At 41.8% G+C, this 21,447-nt stretch overlaps 1 protein-coding gene across 2 annotated transcripts in view; it reads right to left on the reverse strand.

Moving 5' to 3' along the window:
- The window catches only part of TMEM248 (transmembrane protein 248), a 36,101-nt gene that overhangs the window by 12,911 nt on the left and 1,743 nt on the right, over positions 1-21,447 (reverse strand). For both annotated transcript variants that reach the window (XM_045786136.2, XM_045786134.2), the window contains exons 2-3: positions 3,464-3,640; positions 136-421 (exon numbers count right to left, since the gene is read on the reverse strand). In XM_045786136.2, the coding sequence (XP_045642092.2) occupies positions 136-421; positions 3,464-3,622 (445 nt within the window). In that variant the 5' untranslated portion in view covers positions 3,623-3,640. The remainder of the gene's footprint in view (positions 1-135; positions 422-3,463; positions 3,641-21,447) is intronic.

A 21,447-nucleotide genomic window follows, 5' to 3' on the forward strand; every position in this document is an offset into this window, starting at 1 on the left:
AGTTCAAAGTCAAGAAAAGGGGAGACACGTAAAAATAAAAATAATCGGATGAGTAAAAACCGTATACTACTAACACTGTCTTGGAAGGGTTGCTGCCTAAGGAAATCTGAACAGAAAATGGCTACGCTCACATACCTGAAAGTCCAATCTGATGCCCTAAAATGGTCGAGTACAGATGGGTGACATTGCGAGAGTACCCTCCAAAGGGTTTCAGCGGGTCCAAGGTCAGGGTGATGGCAACGGAGATGTTCACTGGGCCCGAGTCCTCCAGGGCCTGCGGGGACGGGGTGGACGCTCTGGCCTGCCCGCTGGTCACTGTGCTCTCCGGACTTGTGGTGTCATTTGTGAGGTGCTTCAATGTTTCGTTCTCCGATACACACAAGTCCAAATCGTTAAACCGCAGCAGAAACGTATTCCAATCCTGCGGTATAACGAAACAGAGGGAAATCAAGTGTGGGCAGTCTGAGAGTGCCACCGTACCCTACAGCCATGGTGGGGTCAAGGGCCACAGAGCTAAGCACTGAAAATAACTATGACAATACAGCCACCAGCCTCTTGCACTGATATAATAATGCTGGTTTTCCAAACCACTCTCATAATCACAATCTGAAATATGAACTCTTCATTGGCACGAGACATTAAATAAACTACAAGATTAAACAAGCTTATTCAAGAAACGGTGTAAAAAAAAAAAAAAACCCAGCATATTATACTTACAGAAAATGATCCAGCTTGAGAACCAAACTTGAAAAGAAAGCTTGAATGAAAGTAGTAGAACATTAAAAGCATTAATCCAAATTCACTTTAGCAGTTATGATTATTTTTTTAAGACTTTATTTTTAAGTAATCTCTACACCCAACATGGGGTCCAAACTCACAACCCAAGATCGAGTCACCCGCTCCACCGACTGAACCAGCCTGGTGCCCCATGATTAGTTTTTGTTGTTGTTGTTGTTTTGTTTTTTTTTAAATAAGGCCGCCTTGGGGCTCCTGGCTGGCTCTGTCAGAAAAGCATGCAGCTCTTGATCTTGGTTGGGGTCGTGAGTTCAAGCCCCACCCTGGATGCAGGGATTATTTAAATAAATAAAACTAAATAACTAAAGAAATACATAAGGCTGCCTTAAAATAATTCCTCAAAAGGTCAATTGTATACACCTTGCTTTCTCTCCACAGAATGCAATACTGCAGTCAATGCCAATATTCATGGGGTTCATTTTCCTCTCTGTCATGGACTTTGAACTACCTTAAAACAGGAACAATTTCAAAAAGGAAGAGAAAAGATGTTTTCAGGCATCTTTTAATATCTGTACTGATGGTTTCAATCATAAGCAATCTTAAAAATACATACAGCTGATCACATCATGATTAAACTGAAACCAACACAGTAAAACACCCACCTGGTTCAATTTCAATTTAATTTTCACAGAAAAGCAAAGATGAACTCAGGCTGAAATGGCAACAACTAGCCTAGGCTGCCACATACTACTTCTTTCTCCAAGCAACATCAGTCTACAAAAGGTTGCCAAATCTGAAGACGAACCGAGTTACACTTCCCATGACTCTAACACTAGCCTTGACTAAAAATGCCACTTGATATCCCTGACCCTCCTTCAGGGAGGTGGATCTGAGGCTTACTCTCCTGTCGCCTTGATCGCCTGTTGCTACCTCTTGAAAAAACCCTTTCCTCGCTGCACTGAAAAAAAGAAAAGAAAAAAAAGCCACCTGAGCAATCCTCAAGCAGGCAAGCAAGTCTACCTTTAGAGCACTGGTGTATCGGCCTACAGCATTTCCTAAGACTGCAACGGGGTGTATCGAATTACATTCTCCCCAAACCTACAAACTCAGCAGACCATTCGAAACCATTAGGGCTGAAAATGAACATTCTCGTCTCATCCCTTCATATTCCAGACATGAGGGAACTGAGACCCAGAGCAACTGTATGGACTCTCTAATTCTACAAAGGCAGACGCAGGATTAAGTTTTTTGATTCATAGCCCCTAACTTTTCCCATATTCCTAAGATCCTCATTTGAAAATAAAATCACTAAGTTAATCATAACCAAAGTTCTGCTAAAGCGTGGCATGCTTTCCTGCAGACCTCGAGTCCATTCTGAACAGTCAGCCAAAGCCAATGTCAGGCCCCATTTCGATTATTAAGTACTAATTATCCAGGCTACCTCTTAATCCCTTGCCTTGGCCAAGTGTTCAACATGGGCTTGGGCTCTGAGGGAAAGCAATGCCAGGAGGCTGCAGAGCCCTGGCTGTGACCAGAATATTCATTTTCAGCCCTAATGTGGGTGCGGCCTATTTGCACAACCTTTAAAGATTTAGGCAGAGTCAGAACAGAGGGAGAACTGAGTCAGCCTGTATGTTTCTTGGTTAGAAACTCTTTGAAAGGGTTTCATGGCAGAAATAGCTAAAACTTGTTACCTAAGCAGTGAGAGAGTTCACTTGTGAAGGTGGCCCCTCCTGCCAAGGTATTCCAGGATTTAGAGCACAGAGCACAGAGAAAGCCATGTTTCCCATTACACCAAGTAGAACCCTCCTCTCTGTCACAAGGCACACACAAGGCAGGAACAGTGCGATCTCAACCCCTGCCCCCGTTCCCACTCCCACCAAGGCACACACTCAGGAAGAAAAAGGGTAAGAGAAGGCACTCCAGGAATCTATTAAAGCAGGAACTCATTTGTCAAATTTACCATATCATTAATTCAGCATAATTTCTAACATGTAAAATACATTTATTAATAGGTACATTATCATTCAGCTCTATTAAATAAGAATTGTTAACTTTGTGCTGTTTTCTTTGTATATGAAAATACACCTTTTAAAATCTGTATTATGAGCGTTCAAACTATTATTTGCCTAGATTAAGGTTTAAAGAGCAATACCCTAATAATTTATTTAAACTGACCACAACGTAAAATCTAGAAGGCAAGCTTGTAGATAACTAAAGTTCTGCTTAATAAAAAAAAAGACAAACATATTTGCAAATAAGATCCAGCTATTTCTTTAGTGTCCCTTCTCAAGCAACGAAAAAGCTATCAGTACAGCTAATAAAACGCCACGATGACCTACTGCTTCCAAATAACAATATTTACAGTTTTCAAAAACAGCAATTAGCTAATTTAAGACCTTAATAATAAATTTAAATTATTTATGATTAACTTAATAGCAAATATGTTAGCTCTCTATGTTCTTGACACACTTTACAGATACACTTTCCAGAATATGTTTCATTACTGAAACAGTCTAACTGAAACTGGTAACATTATTTAAATCAATAGTTGCCTGACTAGATACTTTCAAACCAAGTGAATCATGGGGAGATGGAAGACAAGATTCTGAAAAAAAATGCTGCTCTCTCTCTAGGTTAGAAAGAAAGGCGTGTGGAGAGCCCAAGGGTGTTCTCCTACTGTGTAAGGTCTGGCGAGCCCGAGAGGAGAACCCAGAATATACGATACCTCTGCCATTTCTGGTGACTTAATCTCCTTGATTTTGAAGAAATAGCCCAAGGTCAGGAACGCTATTGCCATGGCGCTGACGCTGATCATAAAGACCACGAGCGGAGGCCGGCTGCTGATGTAGAGCTTCAGGTTCTCCAGGGGGTTGATGCTGAACATTATTCTGACCAGCTCCACCTGAAAGGGGTTAATCGTTAGACTCACGGACTGACTCGCCCGAAGAAACCCTACGATCCCCACTGTTGTGTCCTTTCATGGTGCTGGGGGGTGAAGAGGTCACTCACTACTGACCTTGGGAAACGTTGAAATCATGAATCTACTCCCAAGACTAGAGGGAAAAAACACTTAATGTGAACTGTCATTATGTCAAAGCGGTAAGATCTTGAGAGCTATGCATTGCTCTTTCCATTTGAATCTTCTGATTATTCTATAACGAACACCTGCTATTTCCATAAGGCCTGCTAATAATAGCACTTGCTATCTGTACTGAAGATAATGCTGAAGTAGGTCCCTAATAGGACACAAATACATGCCAACACGTACAAAAAGAAATTGAGGATGTTCTCATTTCCTACCACTGAAAGGTTCAACATTCTGTCCTGTTCCTTGCCATCCTTATGCCCATCCCAGGAACTGGGACAGAGAGACACGTAATAAATGTTTAATTGTACCACTCCGCCACTTAAAGCCCTCCTAAGGCTTCCCACGGGATCTAGGAGATCAGGGACAGCTCCATCATGACCCACAGGGTTTCATGTTCCAGAAGCGCTACCAACCTCAATGACCGTTATGTCCAGCAACTTCCCGTCCTCCCTCACTGGGCTCTGGCCACACTGGGCTCTGGCCACACTGGCCTCGCCATTTTCTAGCATCAGCTTGTCACTTTCTGCAGGGAAATCAGCTGGGACTTGCATGGAGACGGCAGTGAACTTGGAGATCAGTTTGGGGACTACGCCCTTCTTACCAATACTGGCTTCCAGTCCATCAACCTTCCCATTTACTCGGGTGTTCTCTAATTTACTCCAAGTTTTGTAGCCTTCAAACTATACGTCTACACTTTTGGGCAAATGCATTCCTAAGATTTTATACTTCTTAGAATTTTTGAACAGGTCCTATATGAAGGCATTTCCTCAAAATTTCCACGTGCTTGCTCTTCTTCAAATGCAGGTTTCCACTCAACAGTCAACTCCTCCGAGAGGCCTTCCCCGACCACCCTCAGCTCCCCCCCCGCCCCCCGCCTCTCAGGACCCTGCTTTCATTCTTTCACACTGTTTAGTGCCAGTCAAGAGTACAATTAATTTTCTACTTGTCTGCTGTCTCTCGCCCCTGGATTCTGAGCGCCATGAAGCAGAAATTCTGCCAATCTTGTTCACTGCTCTAGTCCTGGTTCCTGGCCCCTAGAACAGGAGCTGACATGTAACGAGCAATTATATACACGAACACACTACGACGCTAAAAAAAGCAACCAAAAAAAAAGTCTGTAACAGCTTCTAAATTTGAGAGGAAAAGATGCATCAACACCCCCTAAGAACTAACAGCAACCACCTGCAATAAGCCAGGCTGTGTATCCTCCGTCCTCACAAGAGTCCTTTGAGATGGGAAATAATATCCTTTGCACTCTTCCCAGAGCAGCATCCATGCACGTTTTGTGTACTTTTACTACAGGTAGGGGTGTGTGTGTGTGTACAGACACACACACACACATATATATATAATCAGATAGAATTACTGGTATTGCACATGGGAACTTGTGGAAAATGATACACTGAGTATATACTATTCTCACTCACATGGTTTCTGAGGTTTATCTCTGCTCATCTACGTGGGTCTCGACTACTGAATGCACCTGCTGTACAGTATGCAAGTGCAGTGGAGTATTCCTGGACTGAGGAGCCCAGCCAGGTGCTTCCCAGTCTCCCCCACCCAGGCCCTGCAGCACGCACAAGGGGGGCTCCAGGTCACAGGGCAGGCCCCTCGGCAACCTGACCTGGTCATGTCAGACAGTTCTCCAAGTCCTACCAGCAACGAAAGGGCTCGCTCCACTTCCCAACATTCGTACCAACACTTGATATTCGAAAGCAATCTTACTGACTGGGACCAACGAGATCGCGATGTGAGATGTCACCTTATCATTATTTTAAATTGCATCTCCCTCAAATGGAGAGTCTTTTCGCCTCTTTATCAAGCCATTTCGGTTCTTCCTAGGTAAGCTGCCTCAATCTTTCGGCTACGTACCAGTTGTTTGTCTGTTTCTCATTAATGTTCAGTTCTTTTTATAGTCTGGATACTAAGCCTTTTCCAGTTTTTTATGTTCTGTGTAACTACTTCAAGTCTGTGGATTTTCTTTAATATAGTTTATGGTATCTTTTACCATACAAAAGGTTCTTGGTTTGTTTTTAAACAACTTTATTGATATATAACTCACATACCATACAATTCACCCATTTAACATGTACAAACCGATTCACAGAACTTGGCAACCTTCGCTATCATCAATTTTCAAACGTTTTCATCATCTCATAAAGAAACCCCATACTCCTTAGCAGTAACCCCCATTCCCTCCGGCCCTAAGGCAACCACTAATACACCTTTTCTCTATAGATTTGCCTATTCCGAACACTTCAAATGAATGGAATCAAAATATGTGACCTTTGGTGACTGACTGCTTTCACTTAGCATGAAGTTTTCAAGGTTGATTCATGTTGTAGCGTATATTAGTACTTCAACCCTTTTTGTTGCCAAAAATATTCCACTGTATGAAATATTTTATTCATACATTTTGCATATCCATTCATCAGTTGATAGACACCTGCTTCTACTTTTCACCTATTATGAATAACGCTGCTGCGAACGTGCATGCGTGACATCTCACGTGGACATAGGTGTCCATTTCTCTCGGCTGTATCTGTCCTATATACCCTAAGAGTGGCATTGCTGGGTCATACGGTAACCACGTGTTTAACCTTTTGAGGACCTGCCAGGCTATTTTCCAAAGCAATTGCCCCACTCTGCACTCTCACCAGCTGTATAATGAGTGTTTCAATTTCTCCACCACCTCACCCACACTTTTCCATTATTGTCATCCTAATGGGTGTGAGGTGGTAATTCACTGTGGTTTGATTTGCATTTCCTCGATAGCTATAATTTCTTGATTTTAATATATTTATCACCCTTTTTCTTTTTTGATTATGTGTATGTATATATTATTTAAGAATCCCTTCAATCTTTTTATGTCGAAAAGATTTTTTTCATTATTTTCGTAAGTCTTTTAGTTGGACTTTAGTCTCTTATCTATTTGGAATTGACTTGGGATTCCAGAATCTAGTAGGCTTCTGGTTTAATCTTTTTCTATATAGGTGGCCAACTGTCCAGTACCATTCACTAAACATGGTTTTGTATTGAACATGGATTTGCCATGGATCTGTAATGTTATCTCTCATATACACCAAGCTCCCACATGAATGTGGGTTTGTTTCTAGGCTTCTTCTCATGTCCTATCATAACACCTGCATCTCCCCACCTCAGTATCATGCTGTCTGAAATCTTGCCATCTGATACAAGAAGTCTACCATTTTACTTTTATTCATTGGCCCTTTACCCTGCCGTGTGAATTTTAGGTCCCAACTGTAAAGTTCCCAGAAAAATCTTGTTGAGATTTAAATTGGAATTGTACCAAACAGTCTATTAATTTGGGGAAGAAATGACATCTTTATAAACACTGAGTTCCCTAGTCTACCAACAGGGTATATCTCTCTCCATTTATTTGGGTCTACTTTTCTTTTTCGGTAATTTTTCAAAATTTTCTCTTACGCACCTTATTGGACTGATTCGAAAACATACTGATTTATGCAGCTATCACTGATAGCATCCCCTAAAAATTACATTTTCTATTGTTAATGTACACAAAGGCAACAGACTTTGGCATACTGATCTTGATTCCAGACACACTGCCGAAATCTTTTAAATTCTAATTAGGTTATTTGTAGCTCCTCTTGGATTTCGTGCAGTTACACTGCAAGCTAATAAGTATTTCTTCCTTTCCAGCCTATTTCTTTTTCTTACGACTTTGACCAGAATCTTCAGTGAAATGATCAACAGAAACAGCAATAGTAGATTCCTGCCTTTAAAGGAAATGCTTCTAAACGTTTCACTATTAGATACAGTATATATTAAAGGTTTCTCAAAGAATCCCTTCATCACCTTCAGGAAATACACTTCCATTTCAAGTTAGCAGAGAGACTTTCATTATAAACAAGTGTTACATTTTAATGAATGCTTTATCTGCAACTTCTCAATCATTTTTTTCTCTTTAATCTGCTGTTGACATGAACAGTGTTGATTTGCTCATGCTGACTCATATTTGCATCCCTTGGATAAACTTGACATGATCACAATTTTTTAAAACTACATGACTGGTTTGTTTGCCACATTTTATCTGGACCTTTTAATATCTATTCATAAGAGATAAGAAAACGATCAGCCATGATCACACTCTCCTTGACTAGCAGGACAAGTCATCCTAGTATCATAAAATTAACTGAATTGTCCAGACATACATTTTCTAAAATGTGCGTAAGATATTAGCTTTTATTTCTTAGAAGCTTAACAGACCCTGATCAAAAAAAAAAAAAAAAAAAAAACAGCCAACCCTGGATTCACCAAGGTTTTTTTTTTTTTGGTTTTCTATCCGGGTGAGTTGTTTTAACTGCTTCATCATTGTTTTAATGGTGGTCGGTCTATGTTTTCTATTTTTACTGAATCGGTTTTTTTTTTTAATGATTTTTTATTATATTATGTTTGTCACCATACAGTACATCCCCAGTTTCCGATGTAAGGCTCGATGATTCATTAGCTGTGTATATAAATCGGTTTTTTTTTTTTTTTTAAAGATTTTATTTATTCGACAGAGATAGAGACAGCCAGCGAGAGAGGGAACACAAGCAGGGGGAGTGGGAGAGGAAGAAGCAGGCTCATAGCAGAGGAGCCTGATGTGGGGCTCGATCCCATAATGCCGGGATCACGCCCTGAGCCGAAGGCAGACGCTTAACCGCTGTGCCACCCAGGCGCCCCATAAATCGGTTTTGATAAGATGCGTTACCCTAGGAAATTACCCTCTTAATATTTCTAGGTACAGTATCAATTTGTGATTTGTTCACTTTTTTATTTACTTGTGGTTATGTTTTTTTCATTACAAACGTTTTTGTGTTTGCCTTCTCTTTTTAACCAATCTGCCCACAGCGGTATTGCACTGATGTTTTCAAAGAACCAGTATTCGGTTTTGTAAACTGTGTCTAAATAATTTGTTTTCTATTTCAGTCATTTCTACATGTATTTTTTATTATGTTTCTCCCTCTGCTTTCTCTGGGTTTACTCAGAGAAACCCTTCAATTTCTCCAACTTCTTCTGTTGGAATCTTGCCTCAGAATTTTTATTCTTCTTTTCTAATGTAAGCATTTCCCTCAACATACTCTTTTTCTTTACCTAAATTATGTTCATGCCCTCACCACTACCACCAATCCAATCCACTAGCTACTCTTGTTGACTTTCTTTCCAAAATATATCTCAGGTTCACCTATTTCCCCATCTTCATGTGAACATGCGTCAGCTCTCCACAGCCCTAAGCCCTCTATATCCAAGAGCCCAGTGAATAGCTTTAAACCCACACCTTCCACAGCATGTCCAAAACTGAACTCATCTGCTTTCCTGCCAATATGACTCTTCTCCGTGTATTCCCCATCGCAATACCTAACTCTGGAAAACATCCTAGACTACTTGTGCCTTCCCCACTATATCCAAGCAAATACTAAGTGCTAAAGATTCTATTTCTTTAATCTCTTACTTCCTCTGCCCCTCCATACTCCTCAGTTACTGCCCTTAGTTCAGGCCCTCATCATCTTTTTTTGTAACTATCACTGAGTCTTAACTGGATCTGACTATACCAGTCAAATAATCCATCCTCCACATGCTGCGAGAGTGATTTTTCCAAATGTAAATCTATCAGAGCTCCAACAACCAAGGGATGAAGTCCAAGCTCCTTAGAATGGCAAGCCACCATGAGCTAGGTCTTGTCTACTCAACGGTCTAACTGCTTACAACTCCTGGAACGTATTAGACAATATTATAGCTTCAAGCCTTTTAGTCCGCTGGTCCTCCTGACCTTCACGAACCACATGCCGCTACTTCACCCCCCTCTTCCCAGACTCAAGGGATACCTCCTCTATGGAACCCTTCCTGGCCCTTCCCCACACCCAGCCCCCGAAGGAGAAGTGACCACTTTCATTTATATGCCCCCCCACACTCTGCAAATTTCTGAGAGAGCCTGAAACACCTCACTGCAGTTGTGTATGTACACATCTATCTTCCCAACCAAGCTGTAAGCTTCTCAACGGCAGATACAATGTTTTACTTGTCTGCATAATCAATATCCAGACACAAAACAGGCGATTTTAAAATGCGCAAGTTCATTACATGAATCAAATAAATCCAGACTTAAACATAAACTAAAAAATAACCTAGAAAATGATTACAGCAAGATTGCAGGATACAAGGCTAATACACAGAGGTCGACTGCATTCCTATTTACGCCAGCAGGAGCAAGTTGAATTTGAGACTATAAACACAATACCATTTATATTAGCACCCCCCAAAATCAAATACTTAGGTATCAGTCTAACAAATACATACAAGATCTATATGAGGAAAACTACGAAACTCTCCTGAACAAAATCAAAGCACCAAATAAATGGAGATATTCCACGTCCGTGGATGGAAAAACTCAGTATGTCAGGGTGTCAGTTCTTCCCAACTTGATGACTCACACATTCAACACAATCCCAGTCTAAAGTCCCATCAGGTTATTTTGTGGATATCGACAAACTTTTCTAACATTTTTATGGAAAGGTAAAAGACCCAGAATTGACAATACTGAAGGAAATACTGGCGGAAATTTGGAGGACTGACTCTAATCAACTTTAAGGCTTATTATAAAGCTACAGTAATCAAGACAGCGTGGTATTGGCCAAAGAACAAACAGACCAATGGAACAACATAGAGCGTCCAGAAATAGACCCACCTAAATGTAGTCAACTGGTCTTTCTTTGACAAAGGAGCAAAGGCAATACAATGAAGCAATAACACATCTTTTTCAACAAAGGGTGCTGGAACAACTGAACATCCACATGTAAAAAAATGAATCTAGACACAAACCTTACACCCTCCACAAAACGAATTCAAAGTGGATCAGACCTGAGTGTAAAATGCAAAACAATAAAACTCCTAGAAGACAACACAGAAGCAAGCCTAGATGACCTTGAGTTTAATAACTTTTTAGACACAACACCAAAGGCACCATGCATGAAGGAAAGAACTGATAAACTGAACTTCATTAATGCTCGACATCATTGATCAGGGAAATACAAATCAAAACTACAACGAGTAATCACCTCATACCTGTAATACCTAAAATCAACAACACAAGAAACAACAGGTGTTGGGGAGGATGCAGAGAAAGGGGAACCCTCTTACACTGTTGGTGGAAATGTAAACTAGTGCAGCCACTCTGGAGAACAGTATGGAGGTTCCTCAAAAAGTTAAAAATAGGGGCGCCTGGGTGGCTCAGTCGTTAAGCGTCTGCCTGCAGCTCAGGGCGTGATCCCAGGGTCCTGGGATCAAGCCCCGCATCGGGCTCCTCCGCTGGGAGCCTGCTTCTTCCTCTCCCACTCCCCCTGCTTGTGTTCCCTCTCTCGCTGGCTGTCTCTCTCTGTCAAATGAATAAATAAAATCTAAAAAAAAAAAAAAGTTAAAAATAGTGCTACTTGATGATCCAGAAATTGCAGTACTAGGTATTTACCCAAAGAATACAAAAATACTGGAGCACCTGGGTGGCAGAGCGGTTGGGCGTCTGCCTTCGGCTCAGGGCGTGATCCCAGCGTTATGGGATCGAGCCCCACATCAGGCTCCTCCGCTATGAGCCTGCTTCTTCCTCTCCCACTCCCCCTGCTTGTGTTCCCTCTCTCCTGGCTGTCTCTATCTCTGTCAAATAAATAAATAAAATCTTTAAAAAAAAAAAAAGAATACAAAAATACTGATTCAAAGGGATACGTGCACCCTGATATTTACAGCAGCTTTATCAACAATAGCAAAATTACGGAAACAGCCCAAGTGTCCATTGGTGATGAATGGATAAGGAAAATGTGGTATATATACACAGTGGAATATTACTCAGCCACCAAAAAGAATGAAATCTTGCCATCTGAAACTACGTGGATGGAACTAGAGAGCATTATGCTAAGTGAAATAAGTCAGTCCACGAAAGACAAATACCATACGATTTCACTTCTATGTGGAATTTAAGAAACAAAACAAATGAGCAAAGCTGGGGAAAAAAGAGAGACAGACAGACAGACAAACCAAGAAATAATTATAGAGAACACACTGATAATTACCAGAGGGGAGGAAGGTGGCGATGCAGGATGGATGAAACAGGTGATGGGAATTAAGGAGTGCACTTGTTGTGATGAGCACCAGGCAGTGTATGGAAGTGCTGAATCACTGTATTGTACACCTGAAACTAATATAACACTGTATGTTAACTAACTAGAATTTAAATAAAAACTTTTTACAAATTGGGCCTATTAAAATTAAGAATTTCTGCTCTATGAAACACTCTGTTACAAGAATGAAAAGACAAGCACAGACTAGGAGAAAATATTGCAAAAGACATATCTGATATAGGATTGTTAACCAAAATTTCCAAAGAAGTCTTAAAACAGTAAGAAAACAACACAACTTAAAAATTAGCTAATGACCTTAACAGACACCTCAACAAAGAAGATCTACAGATGGCAAGTAGGTATACAGAGAGATGCCCCACATCATAGGTCATCAGGAAACAGAAATTAAAACAACAGTGAAACATCACACACTTGCTAGAATGGCCAAAACCCAGAACACTGACAATACCAAATACTGACAAAGACGTGGAGGAACAGGAACTCTCATTCAATGCTGACAGGAACGCAAAATGGTACAGCCACTCTGGAAGACAGTTTGGCGGTTTCTCACAAAACATACTCTTTTATTTCCAATATTTTATTTACTTGTCAGAGAGTGAGCGAGAGAGAGACAGAGCGAGCGAGCACAAGCAGGGGGAACATAAGGCAGATGGAGAGGAAGGTTCCCCGCTGAGCAAGGAGCCCAATGCGGGACTCGATCCCAGAACCCTGGGATCATGACCTGAGCCAAAGGCAGACGCTTAACCGACTGAGCCACCCAGGCATCCCAACTAAAACATACTCTCAACCATAAGATCCAGCAACTGCACTGCTTAGTATTTGCCAAAAGGAGTTTAAAACTCATGTCCACACAGGGATGCTAGGGTGGCTGTCAGTTAAGGGTCTGACTCTTGATTTCGGCTAAGGTCATGATCTCAGGGTCGTGAAACTGAGCTCCATGTTGGGCTCCATGCGGGGCATAGAGCCCGCTTGGGATTCTTTCTCTCCCTCTCCCTTTACCACCCCTCAAAAACAAAAACAAAAAAACAAAAAGCAACAACAACAAAAAACCTTACGTCCACACAAAAATCTGCATATGGATTTTTATAGAACCATTATTCATAACTGCCCCAATCTGGAAGGAACCCAGGTACCTTTCAGTAGGTGAATGGATAAACTGTGGTATATCCAGACAATGGAATATATTATTTGGCACTAAAAAGAAATGAGCTATCCAGCCATGAAAGGCAAGGGGGGGAACTTAAATGCATCTTACCACATGAAAGAAGCCAATCTGAAAGGCCACATACTGTATGATTCCAACTATATGACCTTCTAGAAAAGGCAAAACAATGGAGCCAGTAAAAGATCAGAGGTTGCAGGGGGGAGGGAAGGAGTGATAAACAGGTGGAGCACAGAGGATCTATAAGCAGTGAAAACATTCTGTATGATACTATCACAGGAGATACATGTCATTAGAAATTTGTCCAAACCCCTAGAAAATACAACACCAAAAATGAGCACTAATGTAAACTATGGACTCTGAATACTAGTAATGTGCCGATATAGGTTCACCAATGATAACAAATATATCACTCTGGGGGGGTGATGCTGACAACGGGGGAGGCTGTGCATGTGTGCGGACAGAGCATTTTACAGGAAATCTCTGTACCTTCCTCTCAATTTTGCTACGACCCTAAAGCTGCTTTTAAAAATCTGAATATTTTACTGTCTCTATCTCTGTCAAATAAATAAATAAAATCTTTAAAAAAATAAAAAAATAAAAAAGCGTCTGCCTTCGGCTCAGGGCGTGATCCCGGCGTTATGGGATCGAGCCCCACATCAGGCTCCTCCGCTATGAGCCTGCTTCTTCCTCTCCCACTCCCCCTGCTTGTGTTCCCTCTCTCGCTGGCTGTCTCTATCTCTGTCAAATAAATAAATAAAATCTTTAAAAAAATAAAATAAAATAAAATAAAAATCTGAATATTTTATAAAAATAAAAACATAGAAATGACATACTTAGGCTAAGAGTCATAAGATCCAGAAACAAAAACATCAATAGTAAATTAGAGTTTCATTAAGTTTAAAGTTATAAGCCTCTTCTATATGTTTATAAAGAGTTTATTAAGAAAGAACAAAATCTGAATCATATATAAAAATAAACATTTGGAACTACAATTATGAAACATCTAGAAAAAAATCTAAAATAAGTTCACTTCTAAAGAAAATTAACAGTCATTAAAACCATGTCACACCAGAATGTAAACACTTCCATAAATATCGACATAAATACCTACAAATTAGCAAACAACATCAACATAGCTACTTTAGTTAGAAAAAGTTCCAGATGAGGCCAACCGTATTCACTTAAAAGTGAAAGCTTTCTTATTTTTATTTTTTTTAGAGAGGGAGTGCAAGAGCAAGAGCAAGAGCGGGAAAGGAACAGAAAGGGAGAGAATCCCAAGCAGGCTCCACGCCCAGCACGGAGCTCTACATGTGGGGCTTGATCTCACAACCCTGAGAGATCATGATCTGAGCCAAAATCAAGAGTCAGACACTTAACCGACTGAACCCCACCCAGGCACCCCAAGTTTTTTTTATTTTATTTTTTTCATTTTCTTTTTTTTTAAGATTTTATTTACTTATTTGACAGAAAGAGAGAGAGCACGCACGCGCGCACACAAGCAAGGGGAGCAGCAGGCAGAGGGAGAAGCAGACTCCCCACTGAGCAGGGAGCCCGATGCGGGGCTTGATCCCAGGACCCTGGGATCATGACCTGAGCCGAAGGCAGGCACTTAACAACTGAGCCACCCAGGTGCCCTTTTTTAATTTTTTAATAAAACAATTAAAGGTCCAAATAGTTCACAAACTTAAAAAATTCCTTTCCTACAAGAGGTTTCAAATACAAAATTAACAAAAGCTAAACAAATTTATTTCCTCTGCAAAAAATGACAACAACATTTCTGTAATCTTCACCATAGTAAATGTCACCGCTAATTAAAGACTAAGTTAAGCTCTGTACAGGGATATGAAAAGTAGATAGAGCACAGCATCCGACCCCCTCCCCTAAATTCATTCCAACTTCAATTAGAGACTTTCACAAAGATAAAGAGAGAACCACCAGGGCTGTGACGTGGCCTCTTGGCAAATCTATGGATTTAAGGCGATTTCACAAGCACGTGATTAAAATCTCCTGACGAGGTACCTAGAGCTCGGAGACGGGTTCAACGGCAACACTAAACATCAGGTGGCGATGTAAGTAGGCAAAGGCTAAGATTACCGCTGAGCTCCCTCAAGCACCCGCAAGTTAGGAGAAACACCAATTACTTTAAAAGGGGAGAAAAAGGGCTGTTAAACTTGCTAGAGACCAAGTCGGCCACACCTATCGACAGCATTAAAACCCAGCACACTCTTACCTCTGCATTCAACTTCTCAAAACCGGACCTGAGAAAATACTCATCGCTGAAAACAAAGACTGAACCTACATAAGCTATCTCAGGAGTGTTTAAAATGGTAAAAAATGAAACACCAGGTATCCAACAGTAGCAGGGAAATGGCGACAGGCGGATATATTCCCAGCAGAAGCACCACAGTCATTAAACACACAGGCTCTACAATAACATACACAGAATGAGGCTCTTCGGGTTTAAGTATGAGGGTGTATGTGTACATAAGCACCCATACGGGGAAAAGACAAACAGCATACTCTGGAAAGGTAAACAGCGGTGGTTCGTTCTAGTTGGTGAGATTACATGTATTTTCTTCTTTTTAAAAAATTTACATCATGAGGGGCGCCTGGGCGTCTCAGTCAGTTAAGCGACCTACTCTTGGTTTCAGCTCAGGTCGTGATCTCAGGATCATGAAATCGAGCCCCGCCTTGGGCTCCCCACTCAGCAAGGAGTCTGCTGGATATTCTCTCTCCCTCTCCTCTTCCCACTCACATAGGCCCTCTCTTTCTCTCTTACATAAATAAATAAATAAATCTTTTAAAAAAATTTCCATCATGAATGTATTTCCTTTGTAATAATTTCTAACAATAAAATTATAAATATAAATGATCTTCAACAGATCCTGCTGCTCTCGTGGCCAAAATAAAACTTCATTAAATCTTAATTCTATTCACTTTCTTCATTAATAAAAGTGACAGGGGCGCCTGGGTGGCGAAGTGGGTTGGTCTCAGCTCAGGTCATGCTCTCAGGGTCGTGGGATTGAGCCCTGTGTCAGGCTCCATACTCAGCACCAAGTCTACTTGAGAATCTCTCTCCCTCTCCCCCTGCCACCCCCACCCACTCATGTGCTCTCTCTCCTTCTCTCTCTAAAATAAATAAATAGATTCTTTAAGAAATGATAAACGTGATAAATAGGATAAATAACAGAACTTTCTTAAACCAAACTAGAAAAAACAAAACAAAAAACAGAAAACAGGATGGCCGTCTAATATGTCCCGGTGCTCAAGAAAGGCAAAGCTTAACCTGCAGTGATTTGTACTCAGAGGGATCTGTAAGAAAAACCAAGAACAAAATTAGAAAGAATCATTAGGTGAGGTTCCTCTAGACAACCCAGTGCCGTGTGCTCCTGGGGCAGGAGGTACACTGAGGTTCTCCAGACAAGTGTGGGCTCCTCCACTGGGGAAGAGATTGAGAGGCCAGTGGAGGGTACAGACGGAAAGAGGTGGCCATGAGCCAAAGAGGTACCTAAGATAGTAAGGTGGCTTGCAAGGCAGGAAAGAAGAGCTGCAAAAGGAAGAGGTATTGAGAAGTGAATATGAAGATTAAGAAAAGAAAGGATCTGGGTTTCTCTGTGCTTTAAAAAGCACTTAGTTGAAACTGAGCTTGCATAATCCTCCCCCTGGCAAGATCCCTGGTGACCTTTAAAACCACACTCTGGCAGAGGGAAATCAAATGGAAAGGAGATAAGAACAAGGATGAGGAGACAGGCAACAGGTGAACACCACTGCTTCAAATGAAAGGGACAAGACACAGGGTCAGAAGTGAGGAAACCCAGAGAAAGGAGCTACTCAAAGAAGAAGGCTGCCCAAGGGACCAGTGCCTGCAGAAATATGCAATTTTGTATCCTGATTTACCATGTTATTAGAAAGGAAATTAACACTGATTATGCCAGATAACAAGCCCTTTCCCCGGGTCTCCCTCTCTCCAAGTATACCGCAGAGCTACTTGCTCAAGTTTAAAACTACAATCTAAAACTAGAACTTAAGATCTGCTAAACCACCACCTATGACCCGACCAAAAAGTTCATTTTACATGAACAACAAAACCACCGTTCATCTTAAAATCAGATTTTCGACCTAAAGCTAAATGGGAAATTCCTTAAAGCTCTCCTATAAAGTCATGTCCTTTTCAAAGTGTGGAAGAGACTAGGAGTTGAGGGAGGGGGGTATGCCACAGGGAGAATGGGAAAGGAGGCTTGGAGAGCCTGTTCTGTATGCCCACCCCAGGAAATACCCTGCTCCTGTGCTAAGAGAATAGCAGGAACTCACCTGGATGTGGAAGAGGGGCCTGCTTTAAATGTAAAAATTAGGGGCGCCTGGGTGGCACAGTGGTTAAGCGTCTGCCTTCGGCTCAGGGCGTGATCCTGGCGTTGTGGGATCGAGCCCCACATCAGGCTCCTCCGCTATGAGCCTGCTTCTTCCTCTCCCACTCCCCCTGCTTGTGTTCCCTCTCTCGCTGGCTGTCTCTATCTCTGTCGAATGAATAAATAAATAAAATCTTAAAAAAAAAAAATAAATGTAAAAATTAAAGTAGCACTTCTTAAATATCCTGAGCCTAATAAAGAGCATTCATGGATGTGACACCGGATCATCCAACACTCAGCAGGGATGAGGGCACTTGCTGGCATCAAAGAAACCCTGGGCAATCTCAAGCACCCAGCTACCAGCCTTCCTCCCCTACCAAGAAGCAACGAACGAGTGTAGACAGAACAGACTCTCAGAGAGGCAAATACGTAGTGATGAAGACAAAGGAAAACTTCCAGGGCTCCCGTGAGGTCTCAAATACTAACGCCAAAGTCAGAATCGCTGTCCACACTCACCTCCATGCAGAATTTGACGCAGGGTCACAACGTCTTCCACCTCCAGGACCTCACTCACCGGGCTTTCCTTTTGCTTGGATCTGGCCACCCTGTCCTTCCCACTCGCTCCAAGAGCCGCTGCTGCGCACCCGGCACCCCAAGCTCACAGCTGGGCCTCTGCTCAAGGCGGACACACTCATTCACAGCTTCCCGTCAATTTTCTGCACCCATCTCCCACCCCAGATCCAAACCTCCACCTACTGGAGCTCTCTACTTCGCTGAGCCACAGGTACCTTGAGACAACGAGGTCAAAACTTATCTGACGTGGCCAAATCAGCTCCTCCTCGAAATGGCAGACACAGCCATCCCGCCAGTGACCACAGCCAGCCGTTCCTGAGTCTCTCTCTCCTCCAGTCACCAGTCTAGCAGTTCCCACCTTGTAAATGTCTCTCACGAGCCACTGTCGCTCCCTCCACACTGCCACTGCCTTCTTCAGTCAAACTGAAAGCCAAATGCATCCTGCCCGTGTGGCCGCTCATTTCCACGCTGTTTCTGCACTCCCCCTACGGCAGGCACGGCGGGCACGGAGCAGGGGCTTCACAAGAACAGCTAACCCGACTGCCCACTTTCCATGTGACAGCACACTGTTCTAGGCGTTCTGCACATATTGTATATGAGCCTTACGACATCTGTATTTCACAGGCCTTAGGAAATTAAGGCCTAAGTTAAGTTGGCTTACTTACCCAAGGTCCTACAGTAGTAAATGAACCAGCATTCAAATCCAGGCACCTCCAGAACCAGCGCATTAAATACCATTAAGCACACTACTGCCTCCCAATAAATGTTACGGATTTGAATACAGAGTCAACCCTAGCCACCCCAACAAATGAGATAAAAACCGAAGAGCAGCCATACAATTCTGCAGTTAAGACATCAGTAGTGATACAAGCAAAAGCCCTCACACTAAGGTGACATGAGGAAGGCAGAAACCAGACTACTAAGGGCTAAGGAGAGAACATCATTTTTAACAGCGACTACTTAAGACATGCCCTGTGCTCGGCACCACGCCAGGTGCTTTACCTACATCGCGCTTTTGAATCCTCGCAGCAACGCCAGGTAGGACTACAATCCTGATTTTACAGAAAAGGAAACTGAGTCAAAAGAGGTTAAGTAATTTGTGCAAGGTAATAAGTGGCAGAGATAGACTCTGACCTAATTCATCTGACCCCAAAAGCTGTGTCATCAATCACAATAGCAGGGTTGATAAGTAGGTTTCAAGCCCAATGCCAAGTTGGAAACAAACAAAATTTTCATATGTCATGGATATATAAAGTGGTTTTAGCCATGAACTTCAATAAAAGCACAAGACTGATTTTTTTTGAAGTTTAAAATGGTTGGGGCCCCTGGGTGACGCAGTCGTTAAGCGTCTGCCTTCGGCTCAGGGCGTGATCCCGGCGTTATGGGATCGAGCCCCACATCAGGCTCCTCCGCTTTGAGCCTGCTTCTTCCTCTCCCACTCCCCCTGCTTGTGTTCCCTCTCTCACTGGCTGTCTCTGTCAAATAAATAAATAAAATCTTTAAAAAAATAAAAATTAAAAAAAAAATAAAATGGTTAACTTATTTTCCATCTCTACAAGCAAGATAATTCGTATCTCAAAACTCATCAATTAGAGTATAAAGCTAAGATGAGTAGACTCTTCTGCCAATGGTTTCTTGTTTCTCAAGCTAATACAATTCACAGTGTAGAAAAGACTTTCACAATAACTCACGACAAGTTTAAATGATCAAAAGAGAAATTACGACAGAAAGCATAAAGTTTTAGTTGCTAAACATGCATTTTAGGCAACACCAGTACTCAAGGACAAAAAGGAAAGGAACAACATGGGCTCACATAATTACGTTTGTAACCAGACTTATTTTGAAAATTCAGACTCAGGCTGTATTTCCTTTTTTTTTTTTTTTTTAAGGATTTTATTTATACATTTGACAGAGATAGAGACAGCCAGTGAGAGAGGAAACACAAGCAGGGGGAGTGGGAGAGGAAGAAGCAGGCTCCCAGCGGAGGAGCCCGATGTGGGACTCGATCCCATAACGCCGGGATCACGCCCTGAGCCAAAGGCAGCCGCTTAACGACTGCGCTACCCAGGCGCCCCTCCATTTCCTTTTTTTAATCACTATGATACCACACTCATTTTACTTTTTTATTTAAATTCCAGTTAGTTAACGTATAGTAATATTAGTTTCAGGTGTACAATTTAGTGATTCGACACCTACATACATCACAGAGAGCGCCCTCCTTAATGCCTATCACCTATCCCCTCACTCCCCTCCCCTCTGGTAACCATCAGTTTGTTCTCCATAATTAAGAGTCTGTTGCTTGGTTTGCCTCTCTCTTTTCCCTATGATCATTTGCTTTGTTTCTTAAATTCCACATATTCTTTTTTTTTTTTTTTCATTTTAATTGGAATGTCATAGTGAGATACTTTTTAAAGAACCCTCTTACATGGCAACAGAATTCTGCAGCATGTTATTGACAAAAAACATCACAGGCTGTCCGCCCCTGGACTAATGTCACGCTGTGACTCCCATTAAAACCGCTCTTTTTCAGATGCTTGTCTGTAAGGAGACAGAGCAGTGGGTAAAGTCGGAAGAAGAGTCTGAAAGAAGCATTAAAAAGTTAAGAGGGTGCAGTCCTGAGCATGTTTAAAGAAAGGAAAGGTTAAAGCCAGTGAGGTTCTGAGACTAGTCACAATGTTGTGAAGCAATTACACCACATCCTATTTGAATGGCTTCAAAGGTTCTTGACAACACTGGGTAAGAGAAATAAACCACATGCCTGTGAAGTGAACTAGATGTCAGTAAAAACACTCAGGAACTGGCTGAAGAGCTTGCCATCCATCACTTGGCTGTAGCCAGAGTGGCAGAGACCATACTAGAGCTGTGTTCTCGCAAACTAAACACAGGCGCAGAAACAACTTGCAGACACCAAATTTAATTTCCTGATTGTTAATACCAGACAGAAATCACAATCAGCATCTTTTTCATTGTCCTTAAAAATAAGTTAAGCACTGCTTTGTGTCACTGGCTGCATAACAGAACAAAAGAAACCCACCAAATGAAAACAATTTTAGACCCCAGGAATCTATCAGAAGGCAGACTGGGTAGCCTATGCTTTTTTTAGAAAAGCATTTAACCGGAGCACTGGGTGGCTCAGTCAGTTAAGCGTCCGACTCTTCATTTCAGCTCAGGTCATGATCTCAGTGTCCTGGGATGGGGCCCTGAGTTGGGCTCCACGCTCATCATCGGGGAGTCTGCAGGAGGATTCTCTCTCCCTCTCCCCTCCCCTCCTCAAATAAATAAATCCTTTAAAAAAAAAAGAAAGAAAGAAAGAAAGAAAAGAAAAGCATTTAACCCTTAACCGACTTATTCTGCCAATGATTCTAGGATCCCACTGCCCAGCTACCT

This window comes from Ursus americanus, chromosome 2 (assembly GCF_024610735.1).
Source record: "Ursus americanus isolate L20-20 chromosome 2, mUrsAme1.1.p, whole genome shotgun sequence".
NCBI classification, from domain to species: domain Eukaryota; kingdom Metazoa; phylum Chordata; class Mammalia; order Carnivora; family Ursidae; genus Ursus; species Ursus americanus.